General features: G+C 37.4%; 1 protein-coding gene across 4 annotated transcripts; it reads right to left on the reverse strand.

Moving 5' to 3' along the window:
- On the reverse strand, positions 1–27,049 carry NUP37 (nucleoporin 37). 4 transcript variants are annotated; one of them, XM_075428386.1, is made up of 10 exons: positions 27,008–27,049; positions 25,109–25,328; positions 22,767–22,891; positions 21,687–21,759; positions 15,523–15,617; positions 4,874–4,964; positions 2,184–2,365; positions 1,626–1,676; positions 1,158–1,251; positions 1–353 (listed from the first exon to the last, which is right to left on the reverse strand). In XM_075428386.1, exons 2-10 carry the CDS (start codon positions 25,262–25,264, stop codon positions 240–242), a joined length of 981 nt encoding a protein of 326 aa, XP_075284501.1. In that variant the 5' UTR covers positions 25,265–25,328; positions 27,008–27,049; the 3' UTR covers positions 1–239. The 4 variants fall into 4 exon arrangements, with proteins under 4 accessions (XP_075284501.1, XP_075284504.1, XP_075284502.1 ...); XM_075428389.1 differs by having other exon boundaries at positions 26,985–27,033; XM_075428387.1 differs by having other exon boundaries at positions 26,974–27,009.
- Positions 27,050–27,065: the final 16 nt, after the last annotated feature.

Below are 27,065 nucleotides of genomic sequence, written 5' to 3' on the forward strand. Positions count from 1 at the left end.
TTAAAAAACTGTACATTTTATTTTAAGGGAAGTACCCAAGTATCTGATGTATGATAACCAATTTTACAAAAGCTCTTATATTTGCAAGCTGAGAATCAAACACAAATGTTTCGTATTTTACTTGTTCCTTTCTTATGTTATCCAAGGGAATAAATACCAATACAAAGAGTAAATTCCTTTGTTTTACTGGAAAAGAGATATTATGCTGTAAAGTTTCATATTGAAGGCAAATGCTTATTTTACATTTCAGTTACCCAGAAGAAAATTTTATGATCGCCTCCGACTGCACATAATGGAAGAGTTCTATGCCAAGTCAAACCAGATCCTACAGCTGCAGTGCCAGTAAGAATGGGCTTTAAAAAAAAAAAAGAGAGAAATATCAATACAACTTACCATATATACCAAGTCACATAGACAAATAAACACCATAGATTTAGTACTCCTTAACAAGTACAGTTAAAATATAGCAGAAATCCAACTGAAAAATCTGATTATCTGCTACTTAGTTCCAGTAGCTACTTACTACATTTCAGTAAGATACAGCAAAATATTCCATGATAACAAATTCTTTCAACTATTTTCGTTATTATTAACATTATTATTGTAAAGACATACTTTCAAACTTAGAAACCTTTTTAAATGAAATTTCTTCCAGTTATTTAAGCGTACTCACAACTAGTGTGTCTGAAGGCAGTATTTTTACTGTAAGCATTACAAATGTATACTAACTCCATCAAAACCAACATATTTCCTATGTTTTGTGTTCATTGTCTCTGGATAAATTTTCATTCATTATTTAAAATATAGTTAGTTCAAACCTGTAAAATACACAACCAGCTATTTTTTAGCCTCTTTAGAATTAGAAATAGTGAAAAATTTATTTAATAACAGGTTAAATGTGTTTTTCTTCCCCTTAGAACCGATACGGCACAGCAAAATAAAACACAGATCAAGCAGCTTCTAAAATAGCAGGTTAAGTGTGGTGTGATGTGGTTTTTTCCTTAGCAAGGATGACACAAACCAAAATAAAATAGGTAGAGCAAGCAGCATTTCTGGATGGTTTGGGCTAGTTTTCAATTGTAGCTTTTAACTATTTATGAGCCTGATTTGAACAGAACAGATGCAATTCCAGTCGAAAGCTGAACTCAAAAATTTACCTGGGGATGTCCTAAATGATGAACAAGCAGTTGAGTATTTGTCTTTCCTGGATACCCAGTGGTTGCAAACAGATTTTCATTCACTCGGGACCACCTACAAATAAAACGAACGTACTTTTCAAATATCCCTGCCAGACTATCACAAGTGCACACAAAGTGGAGTTCTCACCCTTGCGGTTAACTGTGTGAAGCTGTCAGATATTCCACTAACACCAGAGAAATAAATTCAGAGAAATGGCTTGTAAATGATTCACCACCTGCACGTATATCATTGTAAAACAGAATAAAATCATGGGAATTTTACACATACATACTCGATGTAGGTGGTCATCACAAATTTCACAAAGTTTATAGACCAGGTCCCCCTAAAAATTATTTGAGACACAACCAGGTCTCTAAACTCAAAACTGCTTGCATATACATAGATTTATATATACAAAACCCACAGAATAGAGACAACACTCATACCTGAATAATCTGGCTCGATCAACATGGACGGGTCTCTTATCCTGTGGATAACTAAAACAGACATTCAGGGTAAAAAAACTGTTCTGCAAACAACTACAGCTCATACTGTAAGCACCAAAAGCATGTATCATTTAAACAGTGAAGGGGACACATTGTCTACTCTCTGTGAGAGCATTCCTGCAGTTTACATCTCAAATTGGAGTAGGAAAACTGAAGTAGTTACCCAGTTTATTATGGTTCAATATTATTTATGACAGAATGAAATTCTGACAAACACCTAGAACTTACAGTGGGAGGTAAACAGTAACGAGGTGCTGTCTCAAACGGACAAAAAGACAGACAAGTTATTTTTAATAGCTAAGTATTGATAAAGATGAAACATAGAATACCAGGGAATGATCTCTATTGCTTTCATAATTCCTGACGAATGTTCATTTATTTACTGAATAGGTGATATAATACATAGTGCATTTAAGTGCTATATTAGCAAAGTAGCCACATCTCTTCATGTACTGCTTAAGAAGAGAATAGAGAAACCTGTCTTGTGTCTAAAAATACCTGGAACGAGTGATATCCCAGATCAGCCAATCACTTCCAGCAACTGCTCCAATTTTAAGTGTATTTTTTAAACACCAGTCTGCTGACATCAACGGTGTCTGTTCACACTCCAGGGAGACAATGGCCTGCTGTGTAATTAGATCATAGAATCGTATTGTTCCATTCTTCTCCGCTACCATCAGCTGTTAAGAGAAAGTAATAGAACATTATAAACTTGGCATGCAATGAAAATTAGTATTTTTATCAGTACTTTTTAATATCTTCATCAATGACATGGACAGTGGGATCGAGTGCACCCTCAGCAAGTTTTCAGCTGACACCAAGCTGAGTGGTGCAGTTGACATGCCTGAAGGACAGGATGCCATCCAGAGGGACCTGGACAAGCTCAAGAAGTCAGAACCTCATGAGGTTCAATGAGGCCAAGTGCAGGGTCCTGCCCCTGGGTCAGGGCAACCCCCAGTATCAATACAGGCTGGGGGATGAAGGGATTGAGAGCAGCCCTGCCGAGAAGGACTTTGGGGTACTGGTGGATGAAAAGCTGGATATGAGCCACCAATGTGCACTCACAGAACAGAAGGCCAACTGTATCCTGGCCTGCATCAAAAGCAGCGTGGCCAGCAGGTCAAGGGAAGGGATTCTGCCCCCCTGCTCCACTCTGGAGTCCCCACCTGGAATCCTGAGTCCAGCTCTGGAGCCCTCAGCACAGGAAAGACATGGAGCTGCTGGAGCAGGTCCAGAGGAGGGCCACAAATATGACCAGCGGGCTGGAGCACCTCTGCTGTGAGGAAAGGCTGAGAGAGTTGGGGCTGTTCAGCCTGGAGAACAGAAGGCTCCAGAGAGACCTTACAGCAGCCTTTCAATACTTAAAGGGGGCTCACTGCAGGGGGGTTGGACTAGATGGCCTTTAAAGGTCCCTTCCAAGCCAAACCCTCCTATGACTGTATGATTCTACTCTATAGCAAACCTAGCATACTTTCAAGTAAATATTAATAATATTAAAATAGGTACAATTTTTCACTTTGTACCAGAAAACATTCTCCTGAGCACTCTTCCACCAATAAATAAAAAGCAGTTTAATCTATACTACTGTCACATTGTTATACATAGTAATTACATGATTTTATCTATATATATTTCTTTAGATATCTGTGTATATAATTTCGGTGCTTAGAAGCACCAGTTCTTAACCACAGATGCACTGTGCTTTTAGAATTTTAAAGCAAAAAGTTATTCTTTTAAAATTAAAAAGTTCCTGTTTTGACTACAAAGAACTGACTGACAGCCATAGTGCCGTACAAGGAAACAACAGTATTGATCAGTGTAACTGCAGAATCTGGATTCACACTTACTGAATTTATATACCATTTCTTGTTTCATCCTGTAACAGTTTGCAACAGATTTTATCTAAACTTTTTGTATTAAACTAATATATTCAAGTAGCTGTTTAGTAAGTATTGTAGAAAGAGCTTTCTGACTAAATGATCAAAGAGCTTTTCTCCATGAGGGGACGATAGTCATGAACAATAATTACGGAAGGCAAAGAAGCATTAAAACCAATACTCCAGTAACATCCAAGTTTGTTTGGAAAGAGAGCTATCACCAAAGCATGCTCTTCTAAAAACTAAAGGACATGGTGCAGTAAGCATTTTGACCTGCAATAAGCTTTTCAGCAACCATCAGTCTGTCAAGTTTTGCTAGCTTTTTGAAGGGGTTTTTCTTTGGAAAAAAAACCCAAACCTGTCCCTAGTCTTTGATAAGGGTCAAAGAAAAGACAAGCTAGTATGTAAGATTGGTGTAATACTGCAATATTTTTGGGCCAATCTAGTATTTTTGTTGTGCTAACAAAGTTGCCCAGTAGCAAAGGGTAGCAAACACATTCAGTTGTGATACCACCTGAATCAACAGTTTTCCTAGTTTTCATAGTAAGGACTGGATATTGACATTGGTGGAAAGTGTGGTGAGAATAGAGATCCTTCATCCCTATTGCTATGTAAATATTTTGATACCTTGACTGCTTTTCTCTGGTTTAAGTGTGTGTTTTTATGGTAATCTGAACAACTATTTGTAGCTGCTTAAGGCAGTTATTGATTGGCACAACAGGAATAATAAATCCAAGATCACAAGAACTAGATCAGTAATGAATCTGAATATTTTGGTATATATCAGCTGATTAATCCTCCTCAGTATAATAGACAGGTTTTGTTTGCAATCACAGTTTATTGATTTGTTTTGATTTTTCAGCACATATTTCCTACACTTCACGTGCGAACAACAACAACAAAATCCCTTGCTAACTTCAAACAGATCCTTTTCAAAACTTGGCATGCTTTGTAAGAGTCTGTGTTATTGGTGAACCGTGTTACCATGCCTGAGAAAAACCTGAACTTTTCTCTGGTAACTGTAAGTTAATATGCAATCACCAGACTAGGTATCAACAACAACTGATGTATGTAATCAAGAAGGAATATTTCTGATGGGAGGAGTGAGAGACTGAGGGTAGAATGACAAGAATGAGAATTCATTTACAGTGACTTCACATTAGCAGATCCAACCAATATCCAGTTACAATATACACTAGGCTCCCTAAACATAAATCTTACTTTACTATACCATCAAATATTCATAGTTTAGAGAAGTTCACCCTCCTGTTATTTTAAGGGTGGTGAAGGTGAAAAGATGGAAAACACAACCTTATATGCCTCCTCAGGATGCCAGCAAACACTCATTCCAGGAGAACGTAAAACAAAATGGGCCTTCTCATTTCCTTCCAAATCCCAGACCCTAAAGGAAGGAAGGGAAAAAAAACAGCAAAGTATTAAACTATTTATTGCCATTTGACTGCAAATACATTAACTTTCAGTGCCTCGGTACATTCACAGAGGAAGTGACCAAATGAAACAGTGTTTGTGCTTTATCACTTCAAGAAGTCACTAAAAGCAGACTGTATTTTAACATCGATGAACTAGGCAGAGCCTCTGTTTAAAAGGGCGGTATCCAAATAGACAAGTTTAGTTGTCTAGACGTGAAACGTAGATGATGCTGTTCCTCACTTTATTCATAAGTCAACACTACAGCCTTTGTACTATACTATAAATAACAGTGAAACAATACAAAGCAGGAAGGTCAGTGTTGGTCTAGCTGATACAAGCAATCTAGAGTGAAACACCAAGCAACTTAAATCATCCACATTACAACGTAAAGGATAAGGCCGTGCACTAAAGTATTTTGCTTGTCTATTATGTGAATTTGCTTTTTTTTTTTTTTCCTGGTAAGACAAGATTGAGTAATGGAAATGAGAGAAACTGAAAATGAAGCTAAGGCAAACAAAAGGATCTACAGCAGAAGTAACACTAGCCCACAAAGGGCCTTGGCAAGCTTTCAACAAATAAATCACGTGTGCCAGTGTAATCATTTCCTTTAGAAACACCTACAGTACATATAAAGCAGTTAAAATATCAACAATATTTGGTCAATATTGATTGACAGGGAAGTGTATGCTGAAACACCAAAACTAGGTTAGTTGATAAGTGAGTTTCCTTTGGATGCATTCGATGTAAGTGTTAATGAGCCATACAGCTACTTCATGTATAAAATGCAACAAAACTAAAACTGAGACTATTTTACCTCACACCCACTGTTCAGCTGCCTATTTTCCTACAAAATCAGTAGATTAGTTGCAAGACAAAGACATCACAGTTGTGAACATCAGTCTGAACCACAAGGCTGCATACTATTTATATGCATTTTCACACTGAAACATATACATATATCCTTCCTCCCTGACATGCAAAACCTTAGAAATAGCCAGTTCTTTAAGTAGTGTTCTGCCTGGTCTTTTCAGTTAGATGAGTGGCTATGTACGATTATTGTTTATTTTAGAGGATTTTTGCTGACTTCCTCCAGACTTTTTCCGTTTATATCTCACCAGGGTGCTTAGAGCCTTATATTTAAGAAATTTCAAAAACCTCTTAAATAATACATCATAAGTCTAGACAAAATATATGGGAATAAAGTAAATATATTTAATGAACAATGTTGTTTTCTTATGCCAAACCACAACAGATCAAATATTTGTTTTCCCTGTAGAAAACACAGGGTCTCTAATCTTGAAGGATCAGTGTCCTTATTAAAAAAAGTCAAAACAAAAACCTGACAACCGTTTAAAAAATGAAATATCTACTTGATTAGGTAATTTAGAAACATACAATACTTTCTTCCAATGCCAAAAATTTTGCCTTGTAGATTTGTCCAAGTCAAATCAACACTTTCCATGTGTATTTACTGTGCAGGGAGAAAATTATGATATAACAGAAGACAGTGAATCATTCTGGCCAAAGGAGCATGCCATCATGTTTCCTTCCCTGAAGTGAGTGAAGTTATTAGGTGTTGAGACAGAAATTTATGCTTTCTACCTCCCTAACTCTGTTATTTATAAAATGCCAAACTTGTATCTCTTACTTTGTAAGAATGGTAAGATTGTTAGTAACAAACAGTATAGGAGGGGGAAAAAAGGATAAATGCCCCTCTTATATTTTATTATTGCTTTATTGATAACAAAGATGGTATCACTTAGTTTTGAAAAAAAAACCAAAACGAGGCAATACATATCAAAATAGATTCTCGTCTTAATGCATCAAGTCCATGCTGGTATGGAAGTTTACAATTACATATGTGTTCAATTAACTCTTTTCAATATTTCTTTGTGAGTAACCCAAGTAAAAAAATGTGCAAAGACCAAAAATTTGGCCAAACTGAATTTCAGTTACTCAATTGCTTCGTAATCACAACCAAACCAGCTACAGATGCTAAAAAAACCCTCTAGTTTTGTCCACATTCCTATAATGGAAATCAATCCAAAAAGACAGAGCATTTTGTCTCCCATTCAAAGCCCTTGCAACTTTACTATCATGGTTTTATGTCAAAGCAAACTAGTGTCTACTTTTCTCCAAACATCCTTATTTTTTGTAACCTTGCAATGTGTCACCCTCTTACTTCTCCTCCTCCTGCCACCAACCATTGTTGTATAGACTTGTTATTGGGCTTGTGGTATTTTTTTGATATTTAAAAAAGCTTCCACAATAAATTTAAAGGAGAACAGTTCGAATAACCACAGTTGAAAATAGGGCCAAAGTTTCAATAATTGAAAGCTTTGAAAATAATATGTAATCTGCTCAGTAAATTCACTATTTTTTCAGTAACTAAGGACTGAGAAATTACATGCTGCAGTGCTCACAAAATTTAAACTAACCCAGACAGTTGTAAGTGCCATTAAAAAAAATTCTTGAGATATTAGTACATTTCTCTTGTCACTCACATCCTATGATTAAACAAACAAATGACAAATGCAGTTATCTCAAAGCACGAAGATATTCAAACTACACTGGAACAACTATGTTGTATGTCGTATGCATGAATATGGATAATGACATGCTGCATATGTGCAGTAATTTTATCACACAATGGACTTTAATAAGGTTAAGTATTCATTAAAACATCTGAAAACCTGTCTTGTGGCAATGGAGATGATTCTTAGTTTATATTTTAACTTTCTGAATAATTCTAACTAAAGAGCAAAACCAAATCCTAAGTGAATAAAAACCAATAGTAAAAATAATAGTAAAAGAACAAAACTATATTGCAACCTTCAGGCATTTCTCAAATTCCCAGAAGATGGAAATAAAAAAGAGAGTTCTTTCAGCATAAGATTTCCAATAATTTTAGTGAGTGGTAGTGAGTGGGATGGGGGCTAGAACAAACCTTGACATCTGATACCATTCCCAACCACAAAGCATGATCCACTGTATCTGAACCATTACTCCCAGATTACTGTCTGACCTACTCTTAAAAATGCTGAACATGTTTTTGGTGTTTTGTTTTTTAAATAATATGGAACTTATCCCCTTGCGGATGCTTCTTTATATCTCCATCAGACACACTCCACGTGTAAGGAAAATCCTATCACCCCTGAAAAGCCTAGAGGAGTATGGAGAAGGGAAAGATTCCTGTTACAGAGATCGCACAACAAAGGTAAAGAGCGAAGTTGTTCTCCACTGAGCACAAGGAGTGAGGAGAGGAAGATCTCAGAAGAGGAAAATGGAAGTGCAGAGATTAGTTAACACTGTGGAGAACACAACCAACACTAGCCTTGTCTCAGGTCTTCTTCCAACTCCATATGGCTGTTGTTTTCAAAGATCCAAAGAGGATACTAGGTAGGACATGAAAGAACAGAAGCCTGAAGTAGAACTGTAGAAATCCCCTCTAGCTGTTTAGAAGAAGAGAAAGGTGTAATATTAAAGATAATTTCTAGTAATTTATTTTATCTCACTGACAAAATAAAGAATTTAAGTTTTTATAAATCAGGTAGTGCACTGCCCAACTAACAGTTCACTGCTGCATAATCTGTAGCAGAATTAGGTAGCAGAACTCCCTATTCAGCGCACTGTGCGAAACAAGCAACAAAAATGGTTGCATGGGGAGAAAGGAGAAATTCATCTGTGCTGCCTAGCACTAGTCCACCAGATACAGCTATCTTGAACTATCACCTGACTCAGCATGCAGGTTCCTAAATTTGTGCCTGTAGAGCATTTCCTCAGTTATTTTTGATCCATGAAATAAAAGCCTTTTCATAGAGTAGATGTGTAAATACTCTTTCAGAAAGCTGACCCACATCACCATTTTCTTTTGGTAGTCAAAGCAAATATCAGCATTATTAAAGAATTAGTAATTAAAATCTTTCTGATTTTGGCATTAAAATCCATGTTACCTCTAGTTTCTTGTAATATCTACTTGGATATGCAAGCACTGATCTATTTTTCACTGGTAACTGTGGAATGTAATTCTGATTGTCCTCTGCAACGTTGGTACAAGAGGCAGGGGAGCTGCACGTGTACCATCTCAAGTGTCTCAACTGACTGTTCTTTGCTAACATGCACTTCAGAACATGCACGCTCACAAAGAAGTCCAATAAATATGCACTACTACTACTGCTGAAATACCCTTAAAGTTATCTAAAGCAAAGCCAGAGACTAAGAGGTATGTTTGCAAAAGTGTGAAGCTTCAGTTGCATCCTTTCAACCAAAGAGAAACTAACTGTTAGGAGTTATCTGTTTGTTGTTTCCAATGCAGACATAAAACTAAATGCTGCAAAGATTTTTGTATCGCATTTCTTATATGAAGAGACACTGGGGAATTCTATCACAACAAGCAGATGAATATAGAACAACATGAAATAAGATACCTTTTTTAAAAATTTCAGCAAAAATACATAATTGAGTGCACTAAGAATGAGAAGATACAAATAAAGTATAATTTTGGAGGCAGGGATAAGTGAGAATGGCAACTTTTCAATATAGCCGAAGACTGAAATATTTACTGAGTTAACAAGGTAAGACTCAAGTGCAACAAGTGCTAGCAACACATAAAAGAACACAAGACAAAAAAAACCAAACAAGAGTTACCATTGTCTTTCCTTCATATTGTCTAGAGAAAGACCTACACAAAATAACTGAGTACCATGTAAATAAGTACACTACATATTAAAAACCCCTAAAAACAGATAAAACATCACAATAAATTCTGAGACTCTAGTTAATTTAGTTTCCAATGACATCAAACCTTCCCCTACAAATCTCTGTCCAAGGAGCAAAACTAACCGTCTGATGGACTGGCATTTGTAGTATGTGCAACAGAGAAGGCTGAACTTGACAGTGACTGACAAATAAATTCACAAAGTCTTTCTCTAGGAAGCAACATGAGCCACGGCATAAGTCACTGAAAAGAACTCAGAAAGGAATCACAGGGCAAACACATTCACAGATAAAGTGGAAGATAAGCCAACTGTACGCTCTTTTCTGTTAAACACACAAAAAGAGACAAAGATGATGCAGTTTAAGGAATAATAAAAGAAAAGAGAGAGGGAGGGATGAGTCCTTTTCATCTTTTTAAAATACAAGCCAATCCAGCACTTGATGACCATAAAAAATTGCCATGCTGCCATTATTAAGGGCCTGACACTGTCAGTAATCCTTCAGTTCAATATGAGGATGGAGCATGAGGTGGTTATGAATTAGATTGAATTAACCTTTTAACAGTCAGAGGTTAATTTTTAGCATCCATGGGAGACTGGTAGGTTCTACCAGGATGGTATTTCATGAAATACTTCAAGGAACATCAGACAGTGTTAAAAACCACCGACAGCGGAGGGGTGTCTGTTAAGCTCGTGCTGTTTTCCAAACATTTCCTATGTTCTTTTTGCACAGGCTTCATTAAGTATCGAAACAAAATGATTTGTACATCTGAATCCCTGCAGCCTCCTCTACCGTGTTTCCAAATCGTAACAAAAAAGCCAGCAATATACATATATATATATATTTTTTTTTTAAGAGTGGTGCACAGGGAGTTGCATACGCAGTTCTCATCAGCAAAGTGGGATGCATGCATTTCTACACATAATGCAAATGTTCGAAGAAGCATATAATGCTTTATAACTTTAAGGAATTAAATGAAATATTCCTTAAACCTATCATAAAAGCTTTTTTCTTTTTCATTAAACACCCTCTTATGGTACAAAGAAATAGATGAGCAAATTAGCTATACATAAATATTTTAGAGAATTTTGAAACTGACATATGAAAGGTAGATCATGAAGAAAAAACAACTAGATCTGAAGGAAAGTAACTAGGTTAAATCCAAGAGGTAATTTACTTTTCTGCCATGCCCAAGTTTGGCTTGCAGCTGAAATGTATAAATACCCTAAATCTGATTTTTTTAATGCATACACATGATATTTACTTTTATTTATTTTTACTTCAATTGTACTCAATATGTTAACACATACAACTTATAAAATTGATTCAATTTTTTAATATAACATCAGTTATTTTAGCTATCTCCTCTGCCAGTCTTTTACCATTTTCTTTAAATTATGCAAACTTTAAAAATAATTTCATTTTCTCTTTTTTAAGAAAGAGTGAAGCAATTATGAAACACGTAAAAACGTGAAATAAAGGAAATTATCCTATGAGTTCCTCAATATTAATTTACTATATACTATAGTATAAAATAAGCAAAATTTGAAAATTGCAATATCCTGCCAAAGATATAAATTAACTATACGCTTGTGAACAGTTCATCCATCTTGTAACATAGACATCCTTAGGACAAAATGATGGAAGTAATATATGATATTTAGGCCCCAGTATTTGAATTTTTCAGTCAGCTTTGCAGATATTATTTTAGCTACAGGAATTTTGATCTTTAATTTAAATACAGTTGTGAGTAACTGCAGCATGGTGGGATTTAAGAGTCTTCCAAAGGTGTCCTCCTTCGGCAAAGCGATTCTTTATAAGGTTATATTAGTTTTGAGATTCTCAGTGCAGAGAAACATGAGATTATTAAAGCGTACAGTACATTTACATACCAACATCTCTGCACTTGTCTATGAATGCACATAATACTTTTATTCACAATTATGCAACATAGGTGGGTACTGCAATTATTTTTATGCAAGAGTATTTTTAATTTTTAACAGCTGGGAAATAGTCTTGTGTTGTGAGACCAACAAGGCCAACAAAGACTTTGTGTAAGAAACAAGAATTCCTGAATGACATAGCAGTGATTTAAAGGTAAGAACATTGAATATATCGCCACAGCCTCTTCAATCAGTATCTGACTTGCACTGTCTGTCTTCCAGCCAAAATGATTGAACCCAGCTCTAAGATATCACTGTTGCAGCAGCTTGTGGCAAGATTGTTTAGTGCATGAAAACTGAAAACTTGGGTTCCTCATAGATCTCTTCTAAACTTACTACTGAGTGAAAACCAGGGAAGATCTAAACATGTTTGCATATATTCTGTATATACTGAGACATTGTATGAAGACCTTAGACTTTACAAGGCCAAATGTCAGGTCCTGCACTTCAGTCACAACAACCCCACGCAGTGCTATAGGCTTGGGGAGGAGCGGCTGGAAAGCTGCCCAGCAGAAAAGGACCTTGGGGTGCTGGCTGACAGCCAGATGAACATGAGCCAGCAGTGTGCCCAGGTGGCCAAGAAGGCCAATGGCATCCTGGCTTGTGTCAGGAATAGTGTGGCCAGCAGGAGTAGGGAGGTGATCGTGCCCCTGTACTCAGCACTGGTGAGGCCACACCTGGAGTGCTGTGTTCAGTTTTGGGCCCCTCACTACAAGAAGGACACTGAGGTGCTGGAGCGTGCAGGGTCCTGCACCTGGGGAGGAACAACCTCATGCACCAGTACAGGCTTGGGGTGGACCTGCTGGAGAGCAGCTCTGCGGAGAGGGACCTGGGTGTCCTGGTGGACGACAGGTTAACCATGAGCCAGCAGTGTGCCCTGGCTGCCAAGAAAGCCAATGGGATCCTGGGGTGCATCAAGAAGAGTGTGGCCAGCAGGTCGAGGGAGGTTCTCCTTCCCCTCTACACTGCCCTGGTGAGGCCTCATCTGGAGTACTCTGTCCAGTTCTGGGCTCCCCACTTCAAGAAAGATGAAGAGCTACTGGAGAGAGTCCAGCGGAGGGCTACGAGGATGGTGAGGGGACTGGAGCATCTCCCCTACGAGGAGAGGTTGAGGGAACTGGGCTTGTTCAGCCTGAAGAAGAGAAGGCTGCGAGGGGACCTTATAAATGCCTACAAATATCTGAAGGGTGGGTGTCAGGAGGATGGGGCCAAGCTCTTTTCAGTGGTGCCCAGTGACAGGACAAGGGCCAATGGGCACAAACTGAGGCACAGGAAGTTCCGTCTGAACATGAGGAAGAACTTCTTCCCTCTGAGGGTGACGGAGCACTGGAACAGGCTGCCCAGGGAGGTTGTGGAGTCTCCTTCTCTGGAGATATTGAAGACCCACCTGGACAAGATCCTGTGCAGCCTACTGTAGGTGACCCTGCTTCGGCAGGGGGGTTGGACTAGATGACCCACAGAGGTCCCTTCCAACCCCTATTATTCTGTGATTCTGTGATTCTGTGTCAAAAGGGCAACGAGGCTGGCGAGGGGTCTAGAGAACAAGTCTTATGAGGGGCGACTGAAGGAACTGGGGCTGTTTAGTCTGGAGAAGGGGAGGCTGAGGGGGGACCTTATTGCTCTCTACAACTACCTAAAAGTAGGTTGTAGTGAGGCGGGTGTTGGTCTCTTCTCCCAAGTAACTAGCGACAGGAGGAGAGTCAATGGCCTCAAGTTGCATCAGAGGAGGTTTAGATTAGATACCAGGAAAAATTTCTTTACTGAAAGAGTGGTCAGGCATTGGAACAGACTGCTCAGGGAGGCGGTGGAGTCCCCATCCCTGGAGGTGTTTAAATAATGTGTAGATGTGGCACTTCGGGATATGGTTTAGCAGGCATGGTGTTGTTGGACGGATGGTTGGACTCGATGATCTTAGAGGTCTTTTCCAACCTATGATTCTATGATTCTATTAAGATTTAAAAGTGGAACTCTAACAGAACAATACCCAAATACTCAAAAAACTTCATGTTCTTGTACTAATTGTTCTTCCAAAGATATTAACAGATGACGTATCCTGAGAAGAATTTCAGAATAGAAACTCAGTACAGACAGAAGAATTATTCCTCTTCTTACATTACTGCTGAAGCAAATTACACAGTAAGTAAGGAATGATTTTGGTAAGTCCCAGGGAATGCATTTTCCATTAGTTTTGAAAGTGTAACCTTTAAGTTCAATAAAAAAGTGCCTTCATTCTCCACATGCATGAATGGAAAAAATAAGAACTCAAGTAGCCAAAAAAATTCTACTTATTTCCCATGGCTTTTAACCAAAGACTTTTTGGTTTACTGCATAAAATGTCTTTCAGAGCTACTAAGTTGAAGTCTTGATAGTATACATTAATTATATCATTTTTATTTCCTTTTAATTTAGTATGAATTAGAATACTGTTTTTGAAACAGCTCGCTCTCATCCCAGAAACACTGAGCATTTAATAAAATAAAAAATAGACAAAAAAAGGTTGCACATCCAAATAGCTCTTTGCCAAATAAGCCCAATATTAGTTTAGATTTAATGAAGAAGTCAAGGATAGGAAATAAATCAGAACAAGCTATGAATAAGTCATACATTTCTACTATCCATTCCTAATGATTTTCTTGGGAATATGGACAGGATGTCTATGGAAAATCTGCCTACTGGTCAAAGTAAATTTTCCGAGTTCCCTAGGGATGTTAAAATCACAGGCGTTTTAGATTTTCAGTTTATGTAGGACAAAGTAGCTCAATTGAAGCTACTAAACTGTGATTTATACCAGTTGATGATCTACCCTTTACAAAATCTCATACACAGAGTAATCATTCTAAGAGCTATTCCCTTCTTTCTTAGCAGGTAGAAGATGGCTTAAGTGAAAAATTATTTCCCCCCCGCCCCGAGTACTACCTGATCATTTATATAGGAATTGTTATGGTGGTAACTTCAAAGAGCAAATATATAATTCACAGAATCAGAGGAAAAACTAATACAGTTCCTTAACTGCGACAAGTTTTGAATTATCACAGCTATTACAAAGAAAACTCAAAAATGATGCTTTCTCAAGTCTCTTGCTACTACTACAAGGACTTGCAAAGCCTGCATGGCTGCCCTCCCGATCTCTCCAACTGTGAGCTGGCTGCACTGGAGAGATAAGAATAGCAGCTTTATAGGTTCATGTGCACTACTAGAAGAGGTGGATAGGTGACCTTTCCACAAGGAAAAACTCCTGTGCCATAAAACCTTAACTAGCATTTTTCCAAGTATTTAGCCATGTACCCCTTTTATTTCCAGTTACAAATAACTGAATACACAGGTCTGAAGCAGCTATAATTATAGTATTATGAGCTGCCAGTACCACTGTATTAGTATGGTACTGTCCTTAGGTAATCCTATCTCCTAGTAAGGCTAATAAATTGGTGTAAGCAGACAAGTTCACATACATAAACTGGTTTTAAACTTGACTCATATGATGACGGAATGGATAAAGAGGGTCTGTACAGTTCTGTGCTGAGCTATGCATGTCATCTCTCTGCTGTTCTCATGCCTTTTATTCCTGTCCCAGCACGGGAAATTCTAGTACGTATTTCCAAGACAGAACTCCTTTCTTCACGATGTATCTAGCTAGTTCAAAATGTTGCTTTGAAATAAAAACAACCCACAAGTCACAACAAAAAGCCAGTCCACAACCTAGTTAACAAGACTAGTCCACTTGTTGTCTTGTTAGTGGACTAGTGTTGTTAGTAGGCTATGAAGGCCCACTAAAAATAAATAAATGCTTATTTATTTAAGCAAGCATATAAAGCACACATGCACAGAAAAATCCAAACTACTATTTCAATAACATTTTGAGCAAATGCATACCTGCAGGTGTGATCATCACTTACACTTGCAACTTCTTGACCTTCTTTGGGAGCAAACACCAGATCATTAATGTAATCTGAGTGGCCGTCAAATGTCTGTCAACCAGCAAAAAGAAATACTTTTACCTTAGAGATGACTGTTCCATCAGTCTACAATGTATTTAATAGACCCACTAAAGGAAAGATGTATGAGCGTTAAGGTAACACTATCATTTTACACGGAAGGTAAAAAAAAGTATCAGTAATGGGAGTTCTTTAAAAAAATCTAATTCATGTGTAGATTCATACTGTAGGTGAAAAGACCCCCCCCCATTCTTTGCAGTCGCCACAGAGGTTAGCTTGATGCTCTTGCTTGACAGAGATCAGTGAATTGCACCAGAATTTTTTATCTTCCTGTCAACCACTGAATTTTGAAGGTAGAAGACAGTAAATATCAAGAAGAAAGAGAAGGAGCAGGAAGTGAATTTACATATCTTAAAGGGCTCTGATTACTGGTAAGTAACTCTTATCTCTGAATAATAGTTTTTACTAGGGGTTCCTGCAAGCAGCAAGAGAGTTTTTTCCTGAAGGAGTGACAAACCAATAACTTGTCCAGTATATGCCCTTTTCCAAGCAGTCAGCACACAAATTGCCTAAGAGGGTATGTCCACTAAAGATGGCAGATCAAAAGACTACCATTAGAAAAAATCATGCAAAAAACCTCAGTGAAAGAAGATGAAACAGAAGACAATGCATGCTGAAGACTTAAGGAAACCAAAAACAAGGAACAACAGTACAAGTAAAATCAAGCCAGCCACACAACACCTTAGGAATGAAGCACAATTTTTGTTAAACATTTGAGAAGAACAGACACAGTGTGTGCTTTTTGCTTTTATGCCGTTGTGCTGAAGAGGAAAGAAAATGGAGTATAGTGCACAGTCTTCTTTTACTGTCAATTAATAGATCATCCATTCTCAAACAACAGGATAAAAGCACTCATGGTGTGAATGTACCTGTGAACTGTCACTCAAAAGCAAACATTTACAGTTGTATCAGAAGGCATGAAGTCATTTCAAAGGGAACCTTGTTACTGTGTAATTGCTCTCACCTGGAGCTTCTTAATAATGACATTTTTATTTCAAACTACTGAGAATAATTTATCTGTAACAAAAAACAACTTAGCAGCATAGCTTTTCTGAATTAAAGCAAAAGCCCAGTTTTAGTAAAAATTAAAAGTTAGACAATATTTTGAAGGCTTTTTAGGTATCTTGGCTGTAATATCAAGATAACTTTTTTCCTCAATTCTAGTAAGTGTTTTGTACTTATCCAGAGATGTCAATAATCTTTTACAGTTTACAGTATCCTCAAAAACCTAAATGAAAGAAATTCCTACACGTATTTAGCATTAAGCAAGCATACAAACCTCATGTCATTTAGTGTCCAGTCAAAGTTCAAAATACATTCAAATTCCTTCACATGGGAGCTAGGTATGAATAAATCATGTCTGGTCTCATTAGAAAATCTGTAGCTAGTTAAGATATCAGTTTGCTCCATCTGATGATTTACACGTATTTTCTCTCATTAACTACATCTATGGTCTTTTTGACAGAAATCTCACTTAAAATTTTAAGTCAGGCAAATGTCCATGTGTAGATGTTTTATTTGTTACTTGTTCCAACCTCTTCAGTCCCACTGATTAAGTCTCAAGGCATAGCTGTTCTTGTTTTGACCAGCAAGGTATCATAAAAAGGAGATGAAAATCTCCTCTGTATAATAGCATGACATGGAGAGATGCAGAGGAAAACAAGGTTGAATGAAAACAACCAGTTGCAGTTTTCTGAAAGGAAAACAAACTATCTGCTCTCTAAGCGTAGCTATTCTGAGGAACAAATGCAGAACTGATCAAAAAAACCCTAATCTCTCAAGCATGCACAATAACTAAATCCCCCTCTCTAAAAATTTTATGAATGCCTCATCAATTCAATACAGAAACATTTTCAAGCAGCCAACTTAATTTTTTCCAATAGCTCATAATTTTATTAAAACCTAGTGGATTATATTAGAAGTAATACATCCTAAGATGATGCTAAACTATTTAGACAGAAATGCCAAGTCTTTTGAAAATTTTCAGCATTCTGAATTAAAATATCCTGCCTCATTTTACTTCCACGGTTCTGATGAAGTATGCTTTTCATTAAACAAAATTTGAAGCAGGAGAAGGAAGCCGCAATTCATTTCCAAATGAAAACCTCAAAAGAAGAAAAAGATTGCACAAAGATCCATCAGTCATGTTTTACCTTTTGTTTGTTGTTCTGGGCTTGATCCAACCCATAAATTTTGGATTAGTCATGTTGACAAAGTAGTGGAAAACTCAGTATGCTTCAAGTTCCTTGTTGATAATTACATCAACAGTTTTTCCACTGGGAAAACAGAGTAAGATTACTCCATCTATCCCTCCAGAAGCAACTTGTACTAATTATTTAATATAAAAGACAAAATGTTCAGAAATTACATTGTGATCACATACTTCCTTCAGCTTTGTTTGCACATTTTGTACCTCTCCTGAAAACCCCATGTGTAAAGTGTGCACCATATAATGGATCAAAGTCCTCCATGTATTCTTTGTGAGTCCAAACTTAGGTTTATGAAGTAGCTTTTCTGGAGGTATCAGTTGACTATTACTAAAAAACCACTGTATCAAACTTTACTGAAAGCCAGCTCAGCATAGCTCACCAGGTATTTGTGAACATTTGAGATTTTGCAAAAACTTTAAATCAGAGTTAGGTGTTACTTTTTTCTTGACAAGGATACAGAACAATGACCATCCAGGTATAAGAAATTAAGATGATTACCCAGAGAAAGTATTTTCCGATCTTTTTGTCAAAAAAACTCAGAAGACAGTCCGAAAGACAACATTTTTGCCAATATAAGCACACTAGCCCACCTTCTTCCTTTTCACTAATGAATTCCTCATTTTGAAGTGAAAATACGTATTTTTAGCTGTTTTCTGATTATTTTTAACATTAGACCAAGCCTGACCAAGTAACAATATGGATTTTCACTTTTTCCTCAGTCTCAATACATCCTTAATGAAGTTCTTCGACTGTTAATTCCAGTGATGGAGCTGGCATAAACAAAGCTAATAGCTTTACAGTTAAATTCAAGCCAACACTTCTCAGGTGCACTGCATAAGCACCAAACGACCTTTAGTGTTCTGTAGTGTCAAAAATGAAGAAGCATCCATGATCTCTTCAGCTGACAAAAATCAAATTCTATGATCCTTCTGTCTACATCAGACACTGAAGGAACTTATTCCTATCAACTGGTGTTGAATAATTAAGATATTGTAATTCCTTGTTTCCTTCTGGGGCAAAATAACTTCTGTACTTCTAGTTCTTACAGCTGTGACTGTTCAGCCTAAATAGCACATTCTAGTGTCCAACACCTGTTGTATTAATGCTCTGTGGTCTCTATGCTCACTACCTATCATAAAAAAATATTCTGATGTGTTATGCAGTGAACGTACTTTTGCAGTAGAAGTTTATAACTGCAGGTCAGAGCATTTTGTGTAGAAAGAAGTCCTAAGGGTAGATGAATCAGTTCTCCAATGAACCTTTTTGTATGAAAAATGATTGCTATCTTAATAGAAATGTAAATGTGCCATTTCAAATTTATTTCTAGGCATCCAGTCAAAGCTACTGTGTAATAAATTCCCCTAAATTAGAAGCGCATGTTTTAAAGTGTCATTTGTGTTGGTCAGATACCAGAAAAAAAGTCTTGTCAGAACTGAGAAAACAATAACCCATCACAGAAATTCTGTTCCGAAGAAAACATCATTCAGCAGACTGTGCTACTGAGTTGCCCGCTTTGCTTCTCTGGTTGTAATAGAGATCATGCATTGATAATAAGCTAGAAAAGAACCATCTCATGGGTATATTAAAAATTATTGTTAAAGGTGTGTTGTTTGTAATCTCATTCTAATTCAGTAATAAACAGCTTACTAGAATTCTTCATTAGAAAAAACTTGCTTATTTGAACTTGTATGTTAGAAGTTTAAGCTCATGAATTATCAAAAGTTTGTTTGTGTGAAGTTATAATACTGATTATTTCTCTGGAAGCAATTAGTTCCTAATGAACAAAATGGCAGATCCCACTGGTAATTCCCAGTGTTAAGTCTGGGCTATATCCCATATCAATGCGGAGAGTCTGAAAGCTGGTGTAGACATGAAGTCTACTCTGGAAGGTATAGAACAGTACCTTTTGCAAAGGACCAGATAATGCAGGTACAGGAAGAGGTATGAAAGTTATGAACTATCACAGCTGTCACATTCAATTTTTGGCAAAAAAACCATAAAATTGTTGATCATTAATTAATCCTCAATTAACAGCTTTCATATTTATTAAACATGTGGAAAAAAACACTCATCCATGGCTTGAACCAGTGTCCGCCGAAGTCAAGAGACTTCTCATTGACTTTAGAAGACAGTCCATCAGGTCTCTTGTTAATCCAAAATAAATAAAAAAATTAGAATTTAGATGCTGAATTAAGCTAAACAGAGCCTGTAGTACCAGGTTCATCCATATGTTTGATTATTTCCACTTATTAACCTTCCATCATCCACACTGTTGTTAATGATTTCATCCATTCTCATTCTGCATGCTTATGAACAGTTCTATAAATTTCTCAAATTGAAACAGACATACATAATGAATAAGTAACTTTACTTCTGCTAAAAATTTAAAGGATTTAATTCACAACTTAACATTAAAGCCTGTTGTCTGCAATATCATAAAACTGACAAATATTATATAAATAGATAACTTTACTAAGGAATTACAGACATCAACTCATAAGCAAACAGCATTTTAGAACTTTTAGAAATATTTTGCCAGAAGTGCCACCCAAGTTGATTGTAACTATGTCAGTTATCCCACTGCCTGCGTGACAAAGCCATATAAGATGACCAAACATAAAAGAAGGAAATTAAGGGTATGTGCCTGTATGAAGCAACATAAAAAGTATTTTCTCTACAGAAAAGACATTCTGTTTTTTAGTAACATCCATTTTTACTTCTTATGTCATGCCTTTACTCATTCCATTATCAGTCTGGCGACATAAGCGACATTTGCAATTCACTTAGCTTCTGTATGACAAATATAATTGTTTTACTAATAGAAATTACCAAACCACAAATGAAAGTCTATTATTTTCTCCTTTATGCTCAATACACAACTCTCACCAAACGAGACATTATCATATTCCAAAGCACTGAAAAAGAAGGAGCCGTCTCCCCTGTTTTTTTAGTATTAATTAGCCTTGCTTATTCTTGGCTGAGACCTCAACAAAACAAATCCAAACTGGTTACCACAAACAACTAATTAATATTAGTACTTGGACTGGGACATTGTTTCAAAGGCAGAATTTTGAAGAATATGTACACATCCAAGTGACATAGGAGTTGACATGTCTTGTTAACAAAAGAAATCTCCAGAAAACCAATCTTCAGCTTATGAAGTGAAGAGCGTATTTAGACCTGGCTTCTTTCATACCACTGGTTTAAGCACACTAGGACAAGAAGGGGAAGTGAAATTGTATTTGCAGTAGACACTTTGTTTCTACCTTAGAAATAAACAAGTGGCAGGCTATGGGCATGTTTAGTGTACCTGTTTGCAGTTGTATAATAATTCAGTATTCTTTAAATTTTTTACTGTTTGGTAGAGTTCAAATGCAACTTCCAGTTCCCCATGAAAGAGAAATTTCTAAATTTGATTTTTTTTTGTAGAGGAGTCCAACAACCAATACCACATAAAATTTTATAGGTCTCCATATAAAGGAACCTTATCCAACACGGTATTTGAAATCACCTTCATGTTACTTGAAATTCACCTTTAAAACATTCTGAATATATTTTAGATGATCATTAAGCCTCTACTTGCTTTTCTTCAATTTGGTTAAATCGTTACATAAATACTTCTAAATCAAAAGATCATGTAGCTGATAATTACAGTTATTCCCACTTGAAAGACGGAAAGGCATAAACGGTACAAAGATTTCCCCTAGAGATGATGGATATAGGATCTGTCACATACAGTACGTTAAGCAAAATGGGGCAGAAAGGCAGTTAAAGATTAGACTTCACTGAAGACTACATAATTTTTTTAAAAAATCATCTTAGCTGCCCTTACCTTAAATTCATTCTTGTCCTGCAGGTCTGAAGTAAATAGCCTTAACTTCCTATCAGAAGCCGCAGTACAAAACCTACACTCAACAGACAAAGAAAAGCCCCTTAGTCAATTCACACTGCAATAGTTGAGTTTTATCAGTTTCCCTTCAGTTTAAACATACAAAGTGAGATGGAAAGGAAAATTCAGATTTGGAAAAAAACCCCAAAAGCTTCTAACTTAACTTTTCTGCTCTGGCAACAAGCAGAGTTATAATTAGAACTTCTCTATACAATAGTGTGTCTCAAGTGCCAAGAAGACTCTTTCATGGAAAGAAATGCAAAACATTTTACAAAGCTAAATCTGAATCTACTATCAATTACCTGAAATACATCTCATAACTGCCACTGAAACTTCCTCTGGAAGAAGCTAAGTGGCAAAGCACAAAAAAGAACCCTCATTATTAGTGTTTTAAAATACCAAAACATAAATTCATAAACCAATTTCTAACATATTCTAAACAAAAGACTGCACAAAAATGCAGCAGTAAGCAACCATCATCATTTTGAAGATGCTTACAAGCTACTGAGAACATTTTAATTCTTAAGTGCATATTTAATATTAACTATCTTTCTAGATTTACACCTCAACAGGTGTCACAAATAGCATCTGACCTACTCCTAAACACAGACCATACTATGCAGACCATTACAAATAGCTTTATAAAGCATGCCATTACAATAGTCTCATCCTTAGTAAAGTTCTTAAAAGAATTCCTTCTTCACAGATGTACCAAGAAAGAACTAGTTACACTTTAGGTCCATTAAAATAATGAACACAGAAAAAAAATTATTTATTGCTAGTAATATTAATTAATGCTAGTCACTTGGGGGAGGGGCAAGGGGCACAAGAAGTAGAACAAAAAAAAAAACCAACAAAAAAATGACTCTAAGAATGAAAACGTGAAAATATTGTTCTACTGAAGTGTTCAGAGACTTCTGAAGAGTCTGATTTCACCTATAAGCTTTAAAATTAGTCCAATATTAAGGAATTAGGGAAAACAGGTAATAGCAAGGATTGATTGTACTCATTTATTATAGGTACCTTATCTGGGGAGGTAAAGCATCAAGTCTAGTTTCTGGACTCCATGCTATGGCATCAACTCGGATTCCATGATGAAACGTTCTTAGTGTCTTATATTGCATGCCTTCCACTTCTGAATCCTCCTCCTACAGAAATATTGTAGTTAGGTAATCCAGAACAACTCTTGATGACTTCTAACAATTTAGATTGATATGAAATTGAAAGGCTTTCACAATTACATGTATCTGGGATCTTTTTAGATGTAACACCCCCAAAGTAAGAACCCGGAACAGAAAAGAAAGTATTACCTTGAAATATGTAAGTACCTAAAAATACATGAAATGATTGCAGCCTCAAGCCAGAGGCCAATGCAGAGCACAAAAACCAGAACTGAGCTACAAAGATGCTGAGCCCATTCTTTGCACAAGTAATATCTCCACAGATACAACTAAAGCCACTTATAACAGCATGGTAAGTAAGTACATACTGCAATGAGAAGAAACAATGGGAACAAAAGCAAGCATACCATTTAAGCTGTCTTCTCTCCAAGTTGTTTTTACACTATGGAAAAATGCTGGCACTTCCAGAACAACATTCTTCAAACAGCAGGAGCTAGATAGGTATCTTCTGTTATCTAACATGACCAAAATTACTAACTTGTCTATTCTTCCCACTGGTGAGCACACTGGGTGGTGGGAAGGATGAAACAAGTGTTGGGGTTGTGGACTCCATCTATCAACTGATCTCTAAAAATCTTTAAAAAGTTTTCAAAACATCTAATGAATCACCTCAAAGGATACTTCTACAAAATTTTCTCTATGTCACGATTCTGCTTTAAGGTAAAGAACCTCTCTGTATGCCCTCTGCACAACGTAAAAGCTAGGAAGAATCTAGCTAACGAAGCATGAAATTATCCAGTTTTTCAATGCTTCTTGAAGCAAGGAGCAAGAATAGCATTTTCTTCCACAACTTTGAAATACTCAGTGACTCCACATGTTGAAGGGAAGGGAGGATATGAAAATTATAGAAAAACTACCTTGCACCAGTGGTTGCCAAAATTTTAATTAGTTTCTTTTCAAGGCCTACACCAGAAACAAGACAGCAATACAGATGACAATGGGTTTTTATGGTTGGCACAAGGTGCTTTTCAGGAAACTTCCAACATTAAGACTTTGGGGAATATTAATAATAAAAAGACCAGTTATGCTGTTATTCATACTAGATAAAGTACAAAAATAATATTGTATAATAGAGAAGAGAGTTGAAGAAAAAAAGATTTAAAAGATTCCAAAGATAACAGTTGTCTCCTATTGATTTTCAAGCATCTTGGCAAAGAAAACCCTAGTGAAAAATTTTGTACAGTACACAATATTTTACATAATATGATGACTCTAAATAATTTCAAGATAAGAAAACATATTTTACTGTTTCTATGAGAAAAGATCCTATAAAAAAAATTAAAGCAAAAAAATAACATTAGGTAATTCTTTCTACAGTCCTTCCTTGAAAGAAATATCTATAAAATTAACACCGACACTCTAGTTGTAAAGTTCAAAATAGCTGTAATTTTTGCTGTTTCGCAGGCCAGCTGACAGCTTTAGAAGCTAATTTAATCTAAATAGCAAATGTACATAGAACATAATATAATGGTGCAAAAAAGGAGCCAATCACCCTGTAACGATAAATAACAATATACAGCAAATACTAAGTCACACGTTTCCAAAGTTGCTTGCTTAAGTTCTCAGACAGCAGTCACCAACATTAGCCAGTGATACTAAAATGGGATTACTCTTCCAGTAGAGCACTCCCGTTTTCTTTGCAGTCTGTTCAGGGATTGCAGTGATAAGACAAGCAGTAACAGTTTTAAACTGAAAGAGGGTAGATTTAGGTTATATATAAAAATGAAATTCTTTACTATGAGGGTGGTGAGGCACTGGCACAGGTTGCCCAGAGAAGCTGTGGGTGCCCCTTCCCCGGAAGCGTTCAAGGCCAGGCTGGACGGGGCTTTGAGCAACCTAGTCTGGTGGAAGATGTCCCTACCCATGGCGGGGTGGGGCAGGGTTGGAACTGGATGATCTTTAAGGTCTCTTCCAACCCAACCCATTCTATGATTCTGTTCAAAAGGAACTTTATACCAGCAGGATGGTAATTTATACCCATGTGTATTTTATATGTATAGTTGTATTTATATGTTTTCTTGAAGAACAAACATCACAGACATGTTAACGTAATAAACAAAACCTTCCCCTGATTACATGGGGAGGGGAGGAAATGGGAAAGTGACCAGGGTCTTTGTGCAGTAGAGATGCTGGCAAAGTGTGTCAGGAAGCAACTAATAAAAATCAACAATAATGCAAACTAACCTGAAATCTGCATGTCCCAACAACTACGTAATTATTGCCACCATATGCAATGAGGGAACATGCATCTCCAGTATCAAATGGATTGAATTTTACCACATGCACATAGTCTTCACAATCCACAGTGTAAGCAGTGTTTCTAGTAGAATCTTGCTTCATTTTCAGTGGACTAAGTGAAGTTGTCACGAAAGTGATGTCTTCTCCAAGATGAAAATCTACATTCCTACACACAAAGTTTTAAAAAACATGCATTACACATTTCCATGAATTAAAAATGTAAAAGGTATTTGTGGCACAACAAATCAAAATTTCCTGTAACATGGTATTTAAGAACAAAACCCCTGCATTTAAGCTTGTTATTTTTAGATGTAGCATGTAGTTTCATCACTGAAAAGATTAACCTAACTTGCATTCAAAACTGTCTCTACAGACTTCAGCAATAACTGTTGGCAACCCAACACCAAGACAAGAAATTAGTTAATATACACACCAGAAAAGTCACATACAGAATTTTAAAATTTTCAACCAAATGACAAGAGATTATACATTCTCTTTAAAGACTGTATGTGTCTAACTAAAAGCAGAGTTAATCAAGGCTGCAAAACTGTAAATAAGAATACTGTCATGCATAATATTTAAACAAAATTTTGTGATTTAAGCCACCCCATCTGCGGACAGAGCACCTATATCTCTGTATACCAAACAACTTGCACTTCACTGTATTCAACCACTTTTCAAGAAAATCAGGTTCCTGTGCTAGAACACAAGAGGCCAAGATACACAACTGATTTCAGAATCACTCTTTTTAGTTCCAGTACAGATCTGACACTAGTTTAAGCCTTTTTGGGAAATCAGACCCTTAGTGATACACCACGTGGAAAAACAACTTTAAATCTCAGACCTTAGGCAGATTTTCCTGTGTTAACAGGCTGAAGGTCTCAGCATCCAAGACCGAATATTTTCCTTGGGAGCCACCCAGGTCTGACACAGGCATCAACGAGACGCGAAGAGGCTCTCTATAGTTGCAATGTTTATTAATTAACACAACAAACCACCACATGAACATAAATACTTTAGCCATGTCACTTCCATAGTGACCCTCCTAAGACCAAACACAAATTTTAACCCCATGCAAACATATTTTAACCCTTTTTTCCTTTCAGGCTCCCCAAGACCACAGGCCACCAGACTAGCTTTGAGTGAAAACACCAAGAACACTCTGGCCTGAAGAAGAGAAGGCTGAGAGGGGACCTTATAAATGCTTATAAATATCTGAAGGGTGGGTGTCAGGAGGATGGGGCCAGACTCTTTTCAGTGGTGCCCAGCGACAGGACAAGGGGCAATGGGCACAAACTGAAGCAAAGGAAGTTCTGTCTGAACATGAGGAAGAACTTCTTCCCTCTGAGGGTGACGGAGCACTGGAACAGGCTGCCCAGGGAGGTTGTGGAGTCTCCTTCTCTGGAGATATTCAAGCCCCGCCTAGACAAGGTCCTGTGCAGCCTGCTGTAGGTGACCCTGCTTCGGCAGGGGGGTTGGACTAGATGACCCACAGAGGTCCCTTCCAACCCCTCACGTTCTGTGATTCTGTGTAACACCATCAGCTCCATCCCTTTAGGAAACACAATTCGGGGAACCGAGCCCCGTGGGTGCCCGTCACCTTGCCCTCCCCCCCTCCTGTCGCCTCCTGTTCCCTCCTTCTTCCCTCAGGGCCCAGCTGCGACTCCTGAGCGAGGCTGCCAGGAACCGCGCGGGTCCCGCGGCGCCACCGCTCCTCAGGCGAGGGCCAGGGCCCGCGCGCGCCCGCACAGCGGCTAGGCCGGGCCGGCTCCGAGTCCCCCCCACCCCGGGACGGGAGGGGACACCCCCACCTCACGCGCACCTCCGCCGCCCCGGTTCACCCACCGGCACCGCTCCTCCCGCCAACAGCGACCAGCACCTCCCACCCCAGCAGCAGCCACCC

The sequence above is a fragment of the Opisthocomus hoazin genome, chromosome 8, assembly GCF_030867145.1.
Source record: "Opisthocomus hoazin isolate bOpiHoa1 chromosome 8, bOpiHoa1.hap1, whole genome shotgun sequence".
Lineage (NCBI taxonomy): Eukaryota > Metazoa > Chordata > Aves > Opisthocomiformes > Opisthocomidae > Opisthocomus > Opisthocomus hoazin.

Bases quoted from the DNA above. Each gene is read 5' to 3' on its own strand.
- NUP37 (XM_075428386.1), bottom strand. From the start codon at position 25,264: ATGAAGCAAGATTCTACTAGAAACACTGCTTACACTGTGGATTGTGAA. The intron at 4,965-15,522 runs GTATGCATTTGC...TCCTTCCTTTAG, and splicing joins AGTGATGATCACACCTGCAG to GGTCTGGGATTTGGAAGGAA. The intron at 2,366-4,873 runs GTTGTGTTTTCC...TTCTCTTAACAG, and splicing joins ATCCTGAGGAGGCATATAAG to CTGATGGTAGCGGAGAAGAA.